This window comes from Callospermophilus lateralis, chromosome 3 (genome assembly GCF_048772815.1).
Source record: "Callospermophilus lateralis isolate mCalLat2 chromosome 3, mCalLat2.hap1, whole genome shotgun sequence".
In the NCBI taxonomy this organism is placed as follows: domain Eukaryota; kingdom Metazoa; phylum Chordata; class Mammalia; order Rodentia; family Sciuridae; genus Callospermophilus; species Callospermophilus lateralis.
This window is the reverse complement of record NC_135307.1, coordinates 145,103,369-145,123,716: the sequence shown is the minus strand read 5'-3', so window position 1 is coordinate 145,123,716 and position 20,348 is coordinate 145,103,369. Positions and strand designations below refer to the sequence as shown.

At 35.5% G+C, this 20,348-nt stretch overlaps 1 protein-coding gene across 4 annotated transcripts in view; it reads right to left on the bottom strand.

Annotated features, from left to right (window-relative positions):
* Lrrc28 (leucine rich repeat containing 28) overlaps positions 1-20,348 on the bottom strand; it is a 141,749-nt gene that overhangs the window by 39,481 nt on the left and 81,920 nt on the right. For 3 of the 4 annotated variants that reach the window (XM_076848842.2, XM_076848844.2, XM_076848843.2), the window contains exon 6: positions 3,752-3,958. The exons of the other annotated variant lie outside the window; for it this stretch is intronic. In XM_076848842.2, coding sequence (XP_076704957.1) covers positions 3,752-3,958 — 207 coding nt within the window. The remainder of the gene's footprint in view (positions 1-3,751; positions 3,959-20,348) is intronic. 4 annotated transcript variants of the gene reach the window in all.

Below are 20,348 nucleotides of genomic sequence, written 5' to 3'. Positions count from 1 at the left end.
AAGGATCCAGTCTTAGACCAAGAGGAGAGTGCTACTTTGGGCAGGATGTTTCTTTTAGGCTGGACAAGCCTCGCCACTACTCTCTAGCTTATATGTTTTTCTCCCTGTTCACAGGCCCATGTGCTATCAAAGTGGGAGTCCTGTGAGCTGGGACAGTGTCCAGGACAGTGTGGAAGCTGCTTCCACATTCGAGATTGTCTAGAGCCCCAGGCCTAGGAGTTCTGGGTATTTTAGCCGTCACAAGGCACTCTCCTCAGAACCCAGCACAGACCACCTTGCCACTAGTGCTCTTTGACACAACATTATGAAGTTTAAAAAGGAAAAAGTCTCCTGACACAGAAACATGACTTGAGGGTAGGGTGACATGAAACCTAGAGCTAGAAATTATTTTGTAATAATTCTACTCACCACTGAATATCAAGTAGTGAAAAAGACATGTCCACCTCCCTGACATGCCACACCAGCACTGACACGGTGCATACAGAAGATACAAATAAATGAGAGTGCCAGGGCAGAGGAAGAGCCGGGCAATGTGTAGTCCTGTATCCTCTGCCCAAGAACCGCTTCTAGCATCTGCACCAGCCACTGCAAATCAGATCCCTGCCACTGTGATACACGGTATTTAGCATAATATACAGTATGACTGCCAGCCACCCCAAATGTTAACAGTGGGCAGATTCGCAGGGGTATGATTTCCCTTTATAACACCATTGCCAACTCAGTACCTGTTCAGCTCTGTCACTACTGAAACAAAGGTAGAAACAGGGGCAGCAAATGACCAATGGAATGAGAAGCTATGGTGAGGCATAGAGAATAGGCAAGGCAGCAGTCACAGAAACTAGCTACAAGACATAAAAGCCATTTGACTTAGAAAGTCCAATTGTGTGTGAAATTCCAGGCATAGTGGAAGCTCTACATGGTATTCTGATAAGAGTCCATTTGGCTATCAGACATGAGACCAGGGCTATGGATCATGCTCTGGCCAGCCAGATGTATGAATGGTTCAGAGTTGAGACAGAGTATGTAGTGGAAGAACCAAAAAAAAAAAACCCAAAAAACAAAAAACAAGGAAAACTAGATGCTAGAAACACAATTTCAAAATGAAGGAACTAGGGGCTCTGCAGAACTTGAAGGGGACAAACAAAGTGAGAAGACGACTTGCTGGCACCAAGAAAGACCTAGATGAGAAATACAAGGACTAGGCTTTTATAAGATTTCTGTTGCATCTTTAGCAATCAGGGAAACGGAAATCAAAACGACACTGATATTTCATCTCTTACCAGTTAGAATGGCAATTAAGAATATAAATAATAATAAATGCTGGAGGAGCAGTGACTAAGGAATGTCTATACACTGTTGGTGGGATTGTACATTAGTACAACCACTATGTAAATCAATATGGAGGTTCCTCAAAAGACCAGGAATGGAACCACGATATGTCCCAGCTATATCACTCCTCAATATTTAACCCAAAGAACTAAAGTCGGCATACCATAGTGCTATATGCATATCTATGTTTACAGCCATACATTCACATAGCAAAGTGATAGAACCAAGTCTTGGAGTTCATAAACAGATGAATGAATAAAGAAAATGTGCCATACACACACAGACACACGCACACCATGGAGCTTTACTAACTATAAGGAAGAATGAAATTATGTCACTTTCAGGAAAATGGATAAAACTGGAGAACATCATGGTAAGTGAAGTAAGCCAGACTCAGAAAGTCAGGGGTTCTGTTTTCTCTTGTATGTGGAAACTAGACAGAAAAATGGGGAAAAGGATCTTAGGAAAATAGAAAAGGAGACCAACAGAATAGGAGAAGGGCATCAGGAGGAAGGAGGAGGGGAGGGAAAAGAGTACGGGTGAATGTAATTACCAATTCATGTCATGTGCATGTATGACTATATCAAAATGAATTTCATTATTATATATGATTATAATGTACCAATAAATTTTAAAAAATATTTATGTTGCTGTAGGATTTGTTTAAGTTAGACAAGGTGGAAGCAAATAATTTAAAAGTATCTGTTGATGTACAGAGAGAGTAGTTGAGAGAAAGCACTTACCCGTGTCAGGCAGACCCTGCTGGGAAAATGGAGAGATGCACTGAAAGAGGCCAACTAGAGTGTCCAAAGGAGTTTTTGAATCCAAAATGGCAGAGCCAAATTTGACACTGAAGATGGCCATACAACTAGAAAGATGATGTAAAGTCAGGTAGGTTGTCAATGGATTTTGTAATATATTTTGTCATGAAGTTTTGTAATACTTAGAGAGCATCTATCTATATGGCAATTAGAATACTTGATCAAAGGGTGGGTGCTCAAGAAGTGAGAGCTATTGCTAGCCATAGTATGGAAAATCTTCTTACATATGTGGTTTATGATAATACTATGAAAAATAATTGTACTATTAAATTGTACTATTAAAACATTTTTTAAACTTAGATATGGTAATCCATAAGTTATATATTTTCATTTTAAAGTCATCTACATTTGTACAGGACTTTGTAATTCTTATCCATAAACTATCATATTAACCAGGATACATATCATCTCTGGCTTACAGATAAGAAAAATGATACTCAGAGAGGTTCTGGGGCTTTACTCTGGATCATACATTGTGAAGTGGTAGAATCAGGCTAGAACTTGGATCTCTGGGTTAGCGCAGAATGTATATTTATTTTTAAAAAAACGTTCAAATTTGATATTTTTCTTACTCAAAATCAGCTCAAATTTCCTAGAAATGCAGCTTTCTTTTTAGTAGTTTTATTTTACTTTGTTAATTGTAAAAGCAGAGTTTGTGAAAAAGTAATTTCCCTAAATTTGACAATTACTTATCATTATGTGAATTGATTTTAATGTTGCCAGTACTTAAAGTTTTCATGAAGTGATTTAAATTGAAAATAATATGTACAGTTATATTGGAAAACATTACTTTTCAGGGACTAGTAAAATATTTACTTCATTGCCTTCAATGATAAATTATTCATTATAAAAATTTTTATGAATAAATTTATATGATGTTTATTGTGACAGAACTGGGGTTCTATGGGACTTCACATTTTAACTATTTTTTTAGTTCGTACTTCTGTTTCTTAAAAGTTAAGAAATAATTGATTTTTTTAATGAAATAAATGTGCTGTTTAGTTACTAAAGGCCTATGTTGGTTGACATATAATATGGGTCAACTACAGAAATCTACCAGGGACAATATGTTGTTTATTAGCCATGGTGATGTTTCAAGATCAGCAGGACATTTAGCCAATTTAAAAGTCTTTAAGGTTTTACGATCAGGTTATCTGGCAATGCTAATTATTAGGCACTCAATACCAAATTTTCTAGGTATAAGTGAAGATCTAAGCAGGTATATTCAGACAAGTAGCTGTTCTTTCATATTGCCCAATACCCTCTGTCAAATGTATAGTCACATGGTCACACACACACACATAAACACACACACGCTCTTTAATTCCCTCCACAGAGTAATTATCTTATATTGCATGTATTTTGTCCCTAAGCAAATTTTTAGCATAGATTTAAAATATATATATATATATATATATAAAATTCCTAATTGTAATAATTTCATTTGTTATCTGGGAATGATGCTCCTCTATTGACTGCAACAATAAGTATAGAGAGGCAATCTCTCTGTAGATAAACAGTAAGAAACTAATCTATCCTAGTTAAAAAAACCATCTTAATTTTTGGCCCTTTTTGTGTACCACAGAAACACCATCACTTACCAAGTGGCAAAAATGCAAGACGATTTCCAGCCATGGAGAGTTCGTTGAGGCTGGGCAGCTGGCAGAGATGGCGTGGCACATACCATAGACGATTTCGGTCCACAGTGAGGTATTGCAGAGAAAGGCACAGATGAAGCCGCTCGGGTAAAGTTAGCAAACGATTGGTAGAAATGTCTAGTGTCTGCAGCTCCTTCAAATCGCCAACCTCTACAACCAAAATCAAAATTAAGATAAACTGCACCCTGATTAACTTAAATAAACAGGATAAAACTGATCAATACTGTAACAGTTCACAACTAAATAAAATCAGTAGCTGTGACTATTTCCATAGTCATGAATGATAAAGCACAGAAGTTAAGGCTCATAGACAAATAATTCAACCTAGGGAGGTGTCTTTAAACTAGCTTGCCAGAATTTCTTAAGTGAAGATGAGGGCTGGTGTGGAAAAAGGGAGATACAAAGTGATGAGTCTGAACCAGAATTCTGTCATTGACAAACTACCCTTGTTAGTAGGGTGAGAAAAAAAATTACATCCACTTCAAGTTTTTTGTTTTTTTGGCTATTTGTGTGATTTACCTTCTATCTAAGTAAATAATACGAGGTTTACAAGTTATAGCATTCAAGCAAGTAAATATTGTTCATATGAAATAAACAGATCATTTCTAAACTAAGAATTAGAGTGTCTTTTGGAAACTTCCAACACAATAAAGTTTATACTTCACTTATTGTTGGGTAACATTTTTGGATATTGTCCAGCAATGTGGGTCATTTGCGGAGATCTAAAGCATACATGTCCTATGAAGATTTTTAATTCTACCCAAAGTAAATCCTTTTATTTACTGCAACATTCCCTCATCATTGATGACTATTGTGATCTATTCCATGGTGAGTACAATTACAAGTCACTAAGCTGTGAGTAAAGTCCAGAAGTTCTTCACAAGAAACTTCATTCTTCTTAGGAAAAATCACCATTGTTGGGGAAGGACATTTACTCTGTCCCAGAACACATTCCAATCAAGGAATAAGCACCAGACAGGACAAGTCTATGTTTTCCCCATGAAGGACACACTACATGTTCAAGTCCACCATGATGCATCTCTTGCCCTTCTCTAATCCTGACACTGTTCCTGATCCATTCCTCTTAGGTGAAGATTTCTCATGCTCTATGACTAGATGGGACCCCTATGGCACATTCCAGTCTGTTTAGGACTTGGATGAACATTAGCAAATCTTCACAGATAATAAAGTTCTCTGCCCTCTTAAATGCTTAATTAAACAGATTTGATTTTCCTATTGCTTCACAGCAGGGGTCAGGAAACTACAACCATAGGCCAAATCTAGCCCATGACCCACTTCTATCCTGCTTACAGATGAAACTGGCTTTTACACTTTTAAAGGGTGATAAACAAAAACATCAAAAACAAAGAGCATGTTAACAGCATATGTGGCCTGCAAAGCCTAAAAACATTTACCATCTGACCATTTACAGAAAATGTCTTCTGTCTTTGCTGTAGACATACTATTAGCTAAGCATGTTTTAATAGCTAGCCTTTTAAACAAAAGTAATTTGAGTATAAAATAATTTCTAGACATTTTTCTAATACTGACAGATTTGTGCTAAGAAAGCCACAGTTTATTGCTCAATTTCCCCAACACTAAACAAAATACACACTTTGAAGATGGGTAGGCAGATTCAATACACAGCCTGGGACTGTGAATGGGAGTTTTGTTCTGTGTGAGCTTAACTGTCACATGTGGGAGTCAATTTCACTTTTGATTTCATTAGTGCAGTATTTCACCTACCAATGTCTGCATTCTTATCTATTTCATAAAATAAAACTGCTTCTGATGTAGGGTGCGCAAGAGTGAGGGAGCTGGAAGAAGAAAAAATCATGTTTCCAAAAGTGAATAAAAAGAAAAAAGGAACAAAAAAGAAATTCTTTTGATCTAACTTTATTTTTTGGCACTGGGAATTGAACTAGGGGCACTCTACCACTGAGATACATGCCCCTGCCCTTTTTATTTTGAGACAAGGCCTTGCTAAGTTGCTGAGGCTAAAATCCTCTTGCCTTAGCCTCCCAAATAATTGGGATTACAAGAATGCACTACCACACCTGGCTCTGATCTAACTTTAAAAACTGATGATAGGAGTGAAGTGAATGACACAGGTCTTTGTTTTTGAGAATTGCATCACATACAAGAGATAATGTGTGACAGGAGCTCAGAGGAAAAATTAGATGAGGAATTGGAGAAGCTTTTCCAAAATTAATTGGTGATAGAAACTTTCAGAGGTCATAAGGAAAAAAGACAATAGTATTCCTGAAAGGGCATAAGGTTAGGGTTGAAAGCATGAGGAGAGGCAAGGAAATGAAAAAATGATTATGGCATGTACCATGGTCTCTTTGGGGTTGAATAAGTACCCAGACACCATTGGGAGAAAAGCAGAAAATAAATTCAATATAGAGGGATTGGTGGAGATGTGGATGATAATGCATATGAGGTAGAAAAGCGTAGACTTGCTACAGTGAGAATATGACATCTCCTGAAGATCCTCAGAGTAAATGTGCAGAAAGTAATAAAAAGAAGAGAGTGAAGGCCGAGAAAACACACAGGCGTTGGCTGTAAAAAAAGAATGACAGAATTTGAGGGTAAACTCCAGAGTTTTTAAAGAAAAGCAGGTAGGCTTTCTTGGATACAGAAAATTTAAAAAAAAAAAAAAAAAAAGAGGAAGTTGATTTTAAGCTTCTAGACTATTACTCTGAGATGGGAATGCCAATGCTAAAAATTTAAGTTACTTTTATAGAAAAAAAAAAAACATAAGATTCCATCAATACTTTTGAATTGCATTATCTATAAATCATTTCTTTAAAGTGATTTGGAAAAAATTTTCATCAGAATTCACATGGTATCAAGGAAAGTAAAGGATTTCCACATTTATTTAAAAAATAATTAAATGTACAAAAAGCATTTGATGCAGTTGCAAAAATTACTACGGCAACTGGCTTTGTGTTATTGTACTGTGCGATGGGGAGATAATATGTGGTTATAAATTTAAATTTTCCATAATAAAAAGACTTAATGTTTTTCAGTAGTGACAGATCAATATTTATCCTTTGCTCATACATTGGATACTAAAATTAGTAACACTTTTGACAACAAAAGGGAAAACACAGACTGTCTGAAGCAAAAATAAAAGTAATGAGAACTGGAAAGGAGAAAAAGGAAACACTATTTCTTACTTTCCATAAATGATGAATTTAAAAAATTCTATTAATCATCTGGGGGCCTAAGGGACCCCAGAAAAAAAATTCTATTAAGCTGGGCATTGTGGTGCACACCTATAATCCCAGCAGCTCAGGAGGCTGAGGTAGGATGATCACAAGTTCAAAGGTAGTCTCAGCAACTTAGTGAGGCCCTGGGCAACTTAGTGAAACCCTGTCTCAAAATGAAAAATAAAAAGGGCTGGTGATGTGGCTCAGTGGTTAAGTGCCCCCTGGGGTCACCCCTGATTACCCATCCCCACCCCGCAATTCTATTAAATCTGAAACATTCAGGGATGCATATAGCAAATCAACAAATGCAAAAGAAAAAAAAAAAGGACATTTCTCTTTCTTTCTCTTAGTGATAGAGCTAGAAATAAGGGTCTTGTGCATGCTAAGTACAGGCTCTACTACTGCCCTATACTCCAGCCCAGGACATTTTTCTAAGAAGCATAATAGGTAGCCCTTCTTGTCTTAGAAAATACGTCAGCAATTGTTCCAATTAAAATACTGTGTTGCATACTACATATTATATTGTTGTATTGATGATTTTGTCATATGATTAAAGCATCTGGGGGAGGAAAGTGAAGTAAAATTAAAGAGCCTCTCTGGTGGTCTGAAATAAAAATAATGTTCATGATCATCGTATAACAGATCATAAATCTAAGAACTGGATATGGCATTATTATCTCAATAATCCATTCAAAAATATAATTATTAAGCTTAGCCAATGGAAAGCACATTTTTAGAAAACAATAGAATCAAACAATTTTATCTAAAATTCTACATAAGAAAAATGAAATGAACCTGTAGTAAACATATCAGACAGTAATAGAGAAAGAGCCCCCCAAATGGGCTCAAGTTAAAAACTAAGAAACTATTGGCAAAATATAAATCCAGCAAATCTGATCAAGTTTGAAATCTGCACTGAGGCCAGAGCATTTTCTTGTTGTAAAGAAGTCCACTGCTCTTCCTTCATTCCTAAAAATCCAAGTTTCCTGTTTTTATCATTTTTTTACTTCAGCATGGAAAACTTCTGCCATTTCTTTAAGAGCAGGTATGTAGACAACAAATTCTTCTTAGGTTCCCTTTATTTGGGATTGTGTTTAAATAATAATTCCTAAGATTATTTTCATTAAGTACAAAATCTGGATTGAGCACTCATTTCTTTCAATTCTTTAAAGATGCTGTTCTGTTGTCTTCTAGCTTCCATAGACATTATTCTCCTATATATAATGCATCATTTTATTTACTTTCAAGATTTAAAAAAAAATCTTTTTCTTGAGCTGACTGATTATGATGTCTCAGCAAATGTCTTTTTTGAATTTATGTCATTTGGTTCTGATGCACTTTTGCAATCTGTAAATTTATGACTCTCACCAAATTTTCTGCTTTGGCCATTGTGTCTTCAAATTGAGTTCTTATATCTGAGTAAATTTAACAGACTATAGACTCTTTTTTTTTTTTTTTTTAAGAGAGAGAGAGAGAGAGAGAGAGAGAGAGAGAGAGAGAGAGAATGAGAATGAAGAGAATGAGTTTTCTTTTAATATTTATTATTTAGCTTTCCGGCGGACACATCTTTGTTTGTATGTGGTGCTGAGGATTGAACCCGGGCCGCACGCATGCTAGGCGAGTGAGCTACCGCTTGAGCCACATCCCCAGGCCCGACTATAGACTGTTTTTAATTTAAGATAAGTGTAGTTGCTGAAAGTAAAAAGAGCATTGTCTGGTGTGGTTTTCAATATGTGAAACTGTATTCCTTATGACAAATAAAACACAAAGATTGGTGGAGAAAAGTGAAAGGAGTTTCAAGGTGGGCTTTAAAATATATGTATAATATACTCACTAATCACTAAACATAATAAAAATACAAAGAAGATGAATCGAAAAAGCCTGTACATAAATTAAAATAGAATATTAAAAATATTCAAATAATACAAAACAGGAAACAGGAAACAGAGAAACAAAACCAGAGGCTGCAAACAGAAAACAAATAATGAAATGGTGGACTTAAATTTAAAAAGATTAATAATTACATCCACTGTAAATAGTCTAAGGTCACCAATTAAAAGAATGTCAGATTGGATTGCGTTTGGAAAAAAATATATTTATTTTAATTTACATTAAAATAAATATATTAATTTATTCTAAATATGAATACATAAAATAAAATAACAAACATATATGCTATGCAAACAATGATTCCCCCGTCCAAAGTGGAACTTCCCAGATGGTAAAATGACGTTACCAAATCCTCTGCCCAAAAAGCAATTATCAAATTACACAAAATGATCAAAAGCAACCATTTTGATACTCTAGAAATTGACCAGCAATTCTGACACATGGAAAACATCAACATGAGGAAAAACAAAAAACAAAAACCTCCTGAAATTTTCATAAGAAAGGATAAAATCTGTGACAAATTTGCCAGAGGTGGCTCCCATCCTCCAACCCAGGTGGTTTAGTATAATAGTAGTTTTAATGGGGCAGAGCAGGCTGCAAGCCAGCAGCTTCACTGCCAGAGGGGCTGACTTGGTTTGGAATGAAAGGTAAGAACCCACACCCAGCGTTGTTGTCAGTAATAAGTAGCAATCTTGGTCATAATCAAACATGATAGGCCAATGGTTTTATTAGGCTGAGGTGTGGTCCTGGCTGGGATAGATGAGCCAAAAATTTAAGAAGGAGACATGGGATATAAAAGAGTCTTAAAGGGGACAGGCTCTGTACATAACCCAGACTGCCTGATGGTGGTGGGCAAGAATAGAGGAGGCCAGAGGAGGACTCAAGCTATTTACAGATCCCAGGCATATAGGGCGACCGCACAGATGCATAGAGGACAAGACAGAGCTTGTATAAAAGCCAGGGTAAACCTGAAAACTGCATGAATTTTAAATGTGTTCCTAAATCTATAAACAGATTCATCAGCTGATGGTAGAAGCCTTACTAGCCCTAGGTTTAAACCTCTAAGCTGTGCAGAGATAGGAACAAATCCTAAAAAGTCAAGCTTAAAAATTACAAAAATAAGCTAAAAGAAAAAAATACCAAGCAGAAACATTAGTGGTGAAGCACTGTGGGGAAAATGAATTTCTGATTTTTAGTCAAGAAAATTACTCAAAGAAATGAAGTAAATATCAATAACAACAATCCTCAGAAAAAAAGAAATCAAAAGTCAGGAGTTGTTATATCACATCATGTAAAAATCCAGTTGAAAAAAATTACAAGACATATAATAAAACGAAAAGGTATAATCATACTCAGAAAAAAATAAATAGAAACATGCTAAGCGAACCCAGATGTTAGATTTAGGAAACAATGATGTTAAAGCAGTTATTTGTTTAACAGACAAAAAGAAATACATTTAAAGAACCAAAGGAAAATGTGATAATGATGATTCAAAGAGAACTTCAATAAAAGTCAGAAATTATTAAAAATGTAAATTTGAAGTTGTGAAAAGTACAAGTGCAAAGAAGAATTCAATAGCAGATTTGAATGGGTAGATGAAAGAATCAGTGATAGATAATGGGTATGATCCAATTAGAAAAGGCAAGGGCAAAAACTGGAGGAAAATGAACATAGCCTCAGACATCTTCAGGACAAAACAACTGTACCAACACAAGTGTGATAAGAGTCCAATAAAAAGAGAATGTGGAGAAATGGCCAGAAAAACATCAACATAAATAGGAGCCAAATTTTGATAAAAATAATGAATATCAAGAAGCTCAATAAATAATAGGATAAACACAAAGAAGTCTACACTTCTACACATCATAATTATATTGTGAAAGACAAATATAAATAGAAAATCTTGAAAGAAGAGAAAAATGACTTCATCATATTCAGGGGATTGGTAAGAAAACTAAAAAAAGAAACAACATCAACAGACGAACTGAAACTGCACACTAAAAACATTAATCTATCATCAAAGAAGGTAATTACGGGCACAAAAAGATATAAAATAAGTAGAGGGGCTGGGGTTGTGGCTCAGTGGTAGACTGCTCGCCTAACACATGCAAGGCCCTGCGGGTTCAGTCCTCGGCACCACATAAAAAATAAATAAATAAAATAAAGGTATTGTGTCCAACTACGACTGAAAAATAAATATTAAAAAATGAAATATGTAGAATACATATTTTATATAAAGGCACAAAAAAGTTATAAAATATGTAGAACAAATAACAAAATGGCTTATGTAAATGGAAGAAGATATAAGACTGCATTAAAAACAATATGCTGTATCTAACACACAAAGGTTTAAAGAATAAAGAAAAATGCACAATTTAAATGATAACCATGAGAGAGACAGAGTGGCAATCTACATATCGGGAAAAAAATAGACATTAGAATATGAAATACTATGAGAGAGAGAGAGAGGAATATTTCATAATGAAAAAATGGTCAACATTTTGATGCCACATGTCTAAAAGAAGAACCCCAAATTACATGAAGCAAAATATCAATATAGTTGAAAGAAAAAGTAGACATTTCAAAGATAGAAGATTTTACTGTGCCACTCTTGATAACTGACAGAATAATCAAATAAATAGAAATACTTATACTACACAATAAGCCAAATTGACCTAATTTGAGATCTTAGAACACTACAGCAGAAAACATATTCTTTTCTTTTTTGTGGTGCTGGGGATCAAACCTAAGGTCTTGCACATGATAAGATATATTATTTTTAAGTACACACGGTACATTCTCCAGGATAGACCATATGCTAGACTGTTAAACCAGTCTCATATTGAAAAGTACTAAAGTCAGACAAAATCAAATGGGATTTAAAGTAGAAACTCACAAAATAAAGAAATCTGAGAAATCCCCAAATACTTGGAAATTACACAAAATGCTTCTAAGTACCCACAAGAAAACAAATTGCAAGGAAAATTAGAAAATATTTTTTTAAAATTTTTTATTTGTTTTAATTAGTTATACATGACAGCAGAATGCATTTATGCACTATGATATATCATACATAGATGGGATATAATTTCTCAGTTTTCTGAGTGTACATGTTGCAAAATCACATTGGTCCTGTAGTCACGTATATAGATACAATAATAATGTCTGTTTCATTCTACTATCTTTCCTATCCCCACATCCCCACCCTTTTCTTCCCATCACTTCCCTCTACCTAATCTAAGGTAATGCTATTCTTCCCTAGTGTCCCCTGCCTTATTGTGAATTAGCATCCGCGTATGAGAGAAAACATTTGGCCTTTGGTTTGTGGGATTGGCTTATTTTGCTTAGCATGATATTCTCCACTTGAAACATTTACTGGCAAATGCCATTTTACTCTTCATTAAAGCTGCATAATATTCCATTGGGTATATATACCACATTTTCTTTACCCATTCATTTATTGAGAGACACCTAGGTTGGTTCCATAGTCTAGCTATTGTAAATTGAGCTGCTATTAAGTATTGATGTGGCTGCGTCACTATAGTATGCTGATTTTAGGTCCTTTGGGTATAAACCAAGGAGTGGGATTAGCTGGGTCAAATGGTGGTTCCATTTCCAATTTTCTGAGGAATCTCCATACTGTTTTCCATAGTGGTTGCACCAATTTGAAGTCCCATCAGCAGTGTATGAGTCTACCTTTTTCACCACATCCTCACCAACATTTAATGTTACCTGTATGCTTGATGATTGCTATTCTGACAGGAGTAAGATGAAATATTAGAGTAGTTTTGATTTGCATTTCTCTAATTGCTAGAGATGTTGAACCCTTTTTTATATATTTGTTGACCAATTATATTTCTTCTTCTATGAAGTGTCTGTTCAGTTCCTTTGCCCATTTATTGATTGGGTTATTTGTTTTTGGTTTTTTTTTGGTGTTAAGTTTTTTGAGTTCTTTATATATCCTAGAGATTAATGCTTTATTGAAAGCATGTGGAAAAGATTTTCTCTCAATCTGTAGGCTCTCTCCTCATGTTATTGTTTCCTTTACTGAGAAGAAGTAATATATATATATTTTATATATATATATAAAATATATATATAGGAAGCCATCCTATATATTGATTCTTGTTTTTACTTCTTGTGCTTTAAGAGTCTTGTTTAAGGAAGTCAGATCCTAGGCCAATGTGGTACAGGTTTGGGTCTATTTCTTCTTCTATTAGGTGCAAGGTCTCTGTTCTCGTGCCTAAGTCTTTGATCCACTTTGAGTTGATTTTTGTGCAGGGTGATAGATAGCGGTTTAATTTCATTTTGCTATATGTGGATTTCCAGTTTTGCCAGCATCATTTGTTGAATAGGCTATCTTTTCTCCAATGAATGTTTTTGGCACCCTTGTCTAGTATGAGATAATCATATTTATGTGGGTTTGCCTCTGTGTCCTCTATTCTGTAGCATTTGCCTACAAGTCTATTCTGGTGCCAACACCAGGCCGTTTTTGTTACTATAGCTCTGTAGCATAGTTTAAGTTCTGATATCGTGATGCCTCCTACTTCACTTTTCTTGCTAAGGATTGCTTTGGCTATTCTGGGCCTCTTATTTTCCAAATAAATTTCATGATTGCTTTTTCTATTTCTATGAAGAATGTCATTGTGATTTTAATAGGAATTGCATTAAATCTGTATAATGCTTTTGGTAGTATGGCCATTTTGACAGTATTAATTCTGCCTACCCAGGAGCATTAGAGATCTTTCCATCTTCTAAGATTTTCTTCAATTTCTTTCTTTAGTGTTCTGTAGTTTTCATTGTAGAGGTCTTTCACTTCTTTGTTAGATTGACTCCCAGGTATGTTATTTTTTTGCAGGCTATTATGAATGGAATAGTTTTCCTAAGTTTTTTTTCAGTGGATTCATCACTGATATATAGGAATGTGTTTGATTTATTGGTGTTGATTTTATATCCTATTAACTTGTTGACTTCATTTATTAGTTCTAGAAGTTTTCTGGTGGAATTTTTTGGATCTTCTAGATATAGAATCATGCATTGGCAAATAGTTTGAGTTCTTCTTTACCTATTTGTATCCCTTTATTTCATATCTCTCTCTCTCTCTCTCTCTTTCTGTCTAATTGCTCTGGCTAGAATTTAAAGGATGATGTTGAATAGAAGTGGTGAAAGAGGACATTCTTATCCTGTTCCAGTTTTTAGCAGGGATGCTTCCAATTTTTCTCCATTTAGAATGATGCTGGCCTTGGGTTTAGCATATGATATCTTTTTCCTACTATCCCTAGTTTTTCTAGTGCTTGGAACATGAAGGTGTGCTGTATTTTCTCAAATGCTTTTTCTGCATCTACTGAGATGATCATATGAGTCATGTTTTTAAGCCTATTAATATGATGAATTACATTTATTGATTTTTGTATGTTGAACCAACCCTGCATCCCTGGGATGAATCCCACTTGAACATGGTGCACTATCTTTTTAATGTTTTGAATGCAATTTGACAGAATTTTATTGAAAAATTTTACATCTGTGTTCATCAGGGATATTGGTCTGAAGTTGTCTTTCCTTGATGTGTCTGGTTTTTGTATCAGAGTGATAGTAGCCTCAAAGAATAACTTTGGAAGGGTTCCCTCCTTTTCTATTTCATGGAATACTTTGAGGAATACTGGTGTTAATTCTTCTTTGAAACTCTTGTAGAACTTGGCTGAGAATCCATTTGGTCCTGGGCTTTTCTTGGTTGGTTGGCTTTTGATGGCATTTTCTATTTCACTACTTGAAATTGGTCTGTTTAAATCATGTATGACCTCCTCATTCAGTTTAGGTAGGTCATGTGTCTCTAGAAATCTGTCAATGTCTTTGATATTTTCTTTTTATTAGAGTATAAAATTTCAAAATAGTTTCTAATTATCTTCTGTATTTCAGACATGTCTGTTGTGATATTTACTTCTTCATCTTTTATTTTAGTAATTTGAGTTTTCTCTCTTTTAAACCCTTCATTAGCATGGCCAGGTGTTTATATATTTTATTTATTTTTTCAAAGAACCAACTTTTTGTTTTGTCAATTTTTTCAATTTTTTCTTTTGTTTCAATTTCATTGATTTCAGCTCTGATTTTAATTATTTCCTGTCTTCTACTGCTTTAAGTGTTGATTTGTTCTTATTTTTCTAGGCCTTTGAGATGTACCTCTGTTCTCTCATCCACCATTTGAAACTGTAAACCATTTTAACAAATATTCGGTTAGTACTATATAAAAGTTATTTAACTCATTATTTTGGTTTAATGAGAGACAGCAATAGATGCCTTAGTGGGAGCTATTAGGTTTAAGGTTATATATTGTGTACATTGAGTACTGTTGATATTGGTCTCACCAGTAAAGGTGAAGCACTGGAAATCTTCAGGGACACTATAGGTCTACAGGGTAGAATTTATCCTGCATTAGATCCCTATTTTTAGATGGGAAAACACACAAACAACATGAAAAAACAAGGTAATAAAGCACACTAAACAAACCAAGATGCTTCAACAACAGAAGTCACTGATAACACTGCAAAAGAATGTCCAAGAAGGAATTCAGATTGTATATAGTTAAGCTGATATGTGAAGTAAAGAATAGCATAAGGAGTGAAATAAAAAAAAATTCAGGAAGTGAAAGAAAACTTTACTAAAGAGAGATTGTGAAAAAAAAAAAACCAAGCAGAAATCTTCAAAATGAAGGAATCAGTAAGCCAAATTATAAGTTCAATAGAAAGCATCACCAACAGACTAGACCACTTGGAAGATGGAGCCTCAGACAATGAAGACAAAATATATAATCTTGAAAGTAGAGTTGAACATGTAGAGAAGATGGTAAACCATGAACAGAAATCAAGAATGGGATCACATCAAAATCTCTGGGACACTATGAAGACAGTACTAAGAGAAAATATTTTTAACCAAATGACAACAGCTAACACAGAGTATCAAAATTGATGGACTGCAAGGATATGTTGAATGGGATAGTGACAACTTAAATGCCTATATTAGGGAAGAAAATCCTCAAATCCATTTCCTGAGCTTCCACTTTGAGAAAGGAGAGAAGGAGGTAAAAACTAAACCCAAAGTAATAAGAAGAAAGGAAATAATAAAAATTACAGTAGGGAACAATGAAATAGAAATCAGAAATGTGATAGAAAAAAAATCAATAAAAACGAAGTTAGTTCTTTTTAAAAAGATAAAATTGGCAAACCATTAGCTATACTAAATTAAATAAATAGTAAAAAAAGAACATAAATTGCCAATATTGGGGAAAAAAGATGGGGCATCACTATTAACTTTATGGAGACTAAAAAGATTATAAGGGACACTACCAACAAATTTGTTCCAGCAAGTTAGCAACTTAGATGAAATGAGCATATTTTTGCAAAAGACAAATTGCCATACCTAATTCAAGAAGTCATTAAAAGTGTGAATAGATTTATCATATGAAAGAAAGCTGAATTACTTAATTTAATTTTTTCCATAAAGAAAAGTCCAGATCCAGGTGGCTTTTCTACTCTACTAAATATTTATCTCCTAAGAAATATTTAAAGAAAAATTAATTCTTTACAAACTTCTTAAGAAAACAGGAGACAATACTTCCTCATTTTATGAAACCATTGTTAACCCTAAAACTAAAGTTAGCCAAAAACATCATAAATCTACAGATTGCTATCCCTTGTGAATATATCCGGAGGAGTGACTTCCTGTTGGGGTCCGGGAGAACGCCGCAAGGGTCGGTCGGCAATCTTCCCGGGAGCGTACTGGGCATTGGCGGCAGTTTCAAAAAATAAAGTGTGTTCCTGCTTGAGTGGTTCATGATTTTGTGCCCAGCCAGACTGCGGCAATTGGTGGCCCATGCGGGGGATGCCTGAAGCTTGGAGGTGAGTAAAATTGCTCGCCCCTGAGGGAAGGCGAGAGAATGGGTGACCATTTCAAAAAACAATGTGTTCTTGTTTTGATTTATTTTGTTTTTGTTTCAAGCTGTCTATCCCTAGAACTTTCTCAGGCAAACTGGGAAAAATGGTTGGCTCAAGGTTTTGAAGTTGTTCGGCCCTGAGAAAGAGAAAATTGATACTATGATTTTTTGTTCCGTTTTTGTTTCATTCTGTTTCAGTTTTGTTTTATGCTCTCTTATTGGGTTGTGTTACCTTTATAGTAGATTAGAAACTAGTAAAAAAACAAACCGAAAGACTGTTAAGTAAATTGTTAGAGGTCCAGACTATGGTAGAAAACATGTTAGGTCAAGCAAAAGAGAAGGTCTCTCGAGCTAGTCAGAGGAAAATTTAAAGGAAGAAAGTTTAAAAGACAAACAACCATCAGGGGGGGACCTACAATAGGAGGCTGCTACTAACTCCGTTCTATCACCAGAGGGCGTAATTCAACCAACAGCTCCATCTACAGCTGAGTGGCCCTCAACCCCCGTAATTGATGGACGGAATCCGGAGGCAGGACCTCAAAGATTAGCATGCCCTGTACTTGAGCAGGCAGGAAGGCAACGAATTCACCGTGCTTTAGATTTCAAAACAGTGAAGCAATTAAAGGGGGCTGTAACAACCTATGGTCCGCAAGCACCCTTCACTGTGAGCATGGTCGAATCCATTACCAACTTGAACATGACACCAGCAGATTGGGGTAACATGTGTCGATCTGTGCTAAATGAAGGACAATATTTGTTATGGAAGGTTGCCAATGAGGAATTTTGCACAGAGACAGCTAGGCGAAATGCAATAGCCAGTTACCCTCAAAGAAATCTAGATATGTTGTTAGGAAAAGGACCTTATGAGGATCAACGGCAACAAATTGAATATGATCCTGGCGTATATGCACAAATTGCTGTAGATGCAGTTAGGGCATGGAAAACTTTACAGGGGCATGGAGATTTACAAGGACAATTATCTAAGGTAATACAAGGAACTAATGAACCTTACACTGAATTTGTAGACAGGCTTATTCAAACGGCGTCCAGAATTTTTTGGGATACAGAACAAGCAATGCCATTTAAAAAACAACTGGCTTATGACCAAGCAAATCGTTGCTGCAGAGAGGTCATTAGACCATGGAGACATAAAGATTTAAACACATATATTAAATTATGTAGAGACATTAATGAACAAGGGCAAGTCTTGGCAGCAGTACAACAGGCTTTAGATGCCAGGCCAAAAACATGCTACAATTGTGAACAAACAGGACATTTTAAAAGGAGTTGCCCCATAGGAGGAGGGTTTAACAAAGCTAGGTATCAAAGAAATAGAATACCGGGTATTTGCCCACGATGCCATAGATGGAGACATTGGGCTAATGAATGCCATTCTCAAACAACCATAGAGGGTACTCCGTTATCAAAAAATGGATAAGGAGCAAGTGTTTACTCATGATATCGTGGAGAAAGGCATCAGATTCCATTGCCAAAAAACGGACAGGGGGGCCAAATGCTCCGGGGCCCACAACCACAAATATACAGGGCAATGGAGGAACCCAGCAATACCATCAGGATAGTGCCCAGGACACATTATCCATTAAATCCCTCATCAGACAAACTAGAGGGAGCGCAGGCTTGGACATCTGCGCCTCCGCCAGAGCAGTACTAACTCCAGAGATGGGAGTTCAAATCATTCCCACAGGAGTAAAAGGACCTCTTCCCCAAGGAACAGTAGGCTTATTAATTATTGGGACACAGTTCTTCTACACTAAAAGGACTTATGATAAGTCCTGGGGTAATTGATCCCAATTATGAAGGTGAAATAAAAATTATAGCTAGTTCTCCAAGAGGTATATCAGTAATTTCATCAGGAGATAGAATAGCACAGTTATTAATAATACCCAGCCTGCATGATAAATTTTCCAGTTGTTCTGTAGAAAGAGGTTCCAGGGGATTAGGCTCCACAGCTGTGGATTGGGCTATGCTGTCTTTAAATTTAGATTCTCGCCCAATGCTAAAACTAAATATTCAAGGACATGAATTTAATGGGCTACTGGACACAGGTGCTGACCTTAGCATCATATCTTGTCAAGAATGGCCAAAACATTGGCCATTACAACAAGCCACTCAAACGCTTCGAGGCCTAGGAGTGGCAACTAATCCCCATAGAAGTGCAATGGTATTAGATTGGAAGGATCCTGAAGGATGTGAAGGAACTATACAGCCCTATGTATTGGATCATCTTCCTATAAATTTTTGGGGACGAGATGTCCTAGATCAATTAGGTTTGACATTAACAAATAACATCAATACTAACGCGCCCACTACTAGGCCTAGACAAGGCTTTAGGGAAGAAAAAAGATTAAGAGAACAAGAACAAGGTATGACAGCACCAATTCAAATAGATCAAGGAATAAATAGACATGAATTGGGTTTTCAGAAAGGGCCACTGAGACAATCAAAATTACTTGGAAATCAGAAAGACCAGTGTGGGTTCCTCAGTGGCCCCTGACTAAAGAAAAGATACAAGTAGCCCATGACCTGGCCAAACAACAATTAGCAGAGGGACATATACAACCTTCCGTATCTCCCCATAATACTCCCATTTTTGTCATTAAAAAGAAATCTGATAAATGAAGATTATTGCAAGATTTAAGAGCCATTAATAATGAGATGGTTATTATGGGACCTGCTCAATCAGGGATTCCCCAATTGTCTGCTTTACCAAAAACCTGGTATGTTTTAGCTATGGATATTAAAGATTGTTTTTTTTCAATTCCAATTCATCCTGAGGGTAGTCCACGTTTTGCATTTACTATCCCTGCACTAAATCATAAAGGTCTTGATCAGAGATATGAATGGAAAGTACTCCCTCAAGGGATGGCTAATAGTCCAACTATGTGTCAAATTTATGTTAACAAAGCAATCCAGCCACTTAAAAATCAAAATCCTGAACTACAAATATTTCACTATATGGATGATGTGTTATTGGCACATAAAGATAAAAACACATTGCTAGAATGTTATGCCACACTTACAAATTTATTAAGAAATTATAATCTAGAGATAGCAATAGAAAAAGTACAATTAAATCTTCCAATTAATTATTTAGGAGTTCTATTATCCTCAACCATGGTCCATCCACCAAAAATTCAAATACGAGTAGATCAACTCAAATCACTTAACGACTTTCAAAAGTTATTGGGAGACATAAATTGGATAAGGCCTTATCTAGGCATACCAACAGGAGAGCTAGGACCTTTATTTCATATCCTAAAAGGTCCATCAGATCCAAATTCGCCCCACATGTTAACGCTTGAAGCAAGAAAGGCATTAAAAATCATTGAAACATATATGCAAAATATACATTTGGATAGAATTGATATAAGTTTGCCTTTATTATTTATTGTACTACCAACAAAAAATATTCCTACAGGAGTATTTTGGCAAGAAGGTCCATTATTATGGATATATTTATCTTATTCTCCTAACACTATTCTTACTA